The sequence below is a fragment of the Nanorana parkeri genome, unplaced genomic scaffold (assembly GCF_000935625.1).
Source record: "Nanorana parkeri isolate BGI_ZX_2015 unplaced genomic scaffold, ASM93562v1 scaffold748, whole genome shotgun sequence".
Taxonomy (NCBI): Eukaryota; Metazoa; Chordata; class Amphibia; order Anura; family Dicroglossidae; genus Nanorana; species Nanorana parkeri.
The window spans coordinates 63879-65875 of NW_017307016.1; the positions used below are offsets into that span (position 1 = coordinate 63879).

Sequence of the window (1997 nt, forward strand, 5' to 3'; positions counted from 1 at the left end):
CTTGTGGCTGGAGTTGGGCTTTAAGTAAATAGATTTTTGGGAATCTGTTACAATGTTTCTTCCCTGGAGATCCGACAGTGACAGCACTTCCTGTTGCAGGGGTAACAACGCTAAACGACGCGCTTGCAATTCGCAGCCTTCTCTTGGCCGTTTGGTTGCCAATCTGACAGGAAGCCCGATGGGACAACTGAAGGGACACATGGCAGGCTGACCACACAGCCGAGAATGGTGAGGCCGTAGCTTAGCGTTGTCACCCTACAACTGGAAGTGCTGTCTCCGTCGCATCCCCAGGGAAGAAACATTGTAACAGATTCGGAGAGATGATGCCGGACATAATGAAGAAGAGATTTCGGGTTTACAGAGAATTCGACATTCTGGAGAAATGTGTGTGATAAAAAATCTCTCTTCAGAACTGGTTCCTCCGAACGTCTCGCAGTTGCCCCGGCTGGATGTAGGTCACACGGCCGCAGCTCCTCCAGAGCGGAGATGGTCGCCGCCGGCGCCCTCTCTCTGGCCGCGGGGGTCACACGGACGCTGCCAGCGGAATGATCTCCAAGTCTTTGTCTTCCGATTCTTCCTCTCCGGAATACCAGAGGGGCTGAGCGGGCCCATTAGTCACCGGATCACTTCCCGGGAACAAAAGACCTTTCCCAGGGACACTCGGCTCCTCCGATGGAGCCGTGTATATAATCCTCCAATACAAACACGAGCACCTCAAAGCTGAATGTTCTTATATTTCTCCGTCCCGGAGGCGGAGCTCCATCTGACTTGCTGCAGCTTCTAATGCACGTTGTGAGAAGTTCCCAGTGTGCAGGAGAGGAGCCGGGACAACTGTGCACAGCAATGGATAAATGTGTCCAGCAGTGAAAGGTTAATACAGAGAAAGCTTCGGTGTCATCAGTGACAGAGAGAAGGGCGACCTCTAGTGGACACATCGTACATTACACCTTCCCATGTAAAGTCTATGTATCGGTGACAACAGCCTCCAGGACAAATAAGGTGAAAAACCTTAATAACTTTTTCCCCTTAAGATCCAACAATTCAATTATACAGACGACCCCCCCATTGTATGCCCGCTGACTTTTCCAGTGTAGTCTCCCCTAGATTTCTGATAAGGTGGCCATACACTTTTGCGATGGTTGTAAAGTAATTTTTTTGAAAAAAACGTACGATCTGCCCATCTTGGACAGGCAGATCGTACTTGCGATCACACACCGGCCCGTTCGGCATTTGTCTCCCGAGCACCGCTCAAACCAGCCGAAAATCGCACGATTCTCGGCTGGTTTTCTAGCGTGCTCCTTAGACAAAAGACGTGCGACCGTACAGTAGAAACGGTCGCACGTCTTCGTTCACACTGCAAGATTCTCGTACGAAGAATCGAGCAGTGTATGGGCACCTATAGGGGAGTGAGCATTGCTGAAAGGTCACATGGCAGACTCCTTGTGGCTGTAGAGGTACGGTACCGTCCCAGATGTCACTCAAAGCCCTTGGAGACAGAGCAGGGGAGGGGCCAGAGATGCCCGGAGGCTGAGAGTACGCAGGGCCGGATTTACTCTCTCTGCGGCACCAATGCAACACACTACCCCCCCCATGTAGAAGGGCAGACCAGCAGGTTGCATACAATGTCACCGGGATCACGTGTACAAAAGCGGCGGCTTCCCCGCTGTATATTTATCTCTGCTTGCCCAAAGCCCGGCTAAGTGTAGACAACAACTACCCGCCCGGCAGCCAGAACTACATGTCGCGGGCGTCGGGAGATAGAAATTCCACACCCCTGCCGCCCCTCTCCTCCCTGCTGCCCCTCGGCCGGGCCTTGGTTGGCCTTGTGGGAAATCCGGCTACACTGGGGCTCCAGGGATTCCTGCACGGCAACGTAGCCACCCCAAAATTAGAAACGCAGGACGGAAAACTGCACAGCTGCGAAGGAGGAAGATGAGGAATGCGGCAGATTTATTATTTTTTTAATAAGACTTTATTAACACTTTACAAAAGTCCTG

The 1997-nt window shown here is 52.1% G+C and overlaps 1 protein-coding gene across 1 annotated transcript in view; it reads right to left on the reverse strand.

Annotated features, from left to right (window-relative positions):
- Positions 1-523: 523 nt before the first annotated feature.
- Positions 524-1997, reverse strand: part of RRP9 (ribosomal RNA processing 9, small subunit (SSU) processome component, homolog (yeast)) — a 13893-nt gene continuing 12419 nt past the window's right edge. Inside the window, exon 16 of the mRNA XM_018564366.1 lies at positions 524-692. Coding sequence (XP_018419868.1) covers positions 524-692 — 169 coding nt within the window. The remainder of the gene's footprint in view (positions 693-1997) is intronic.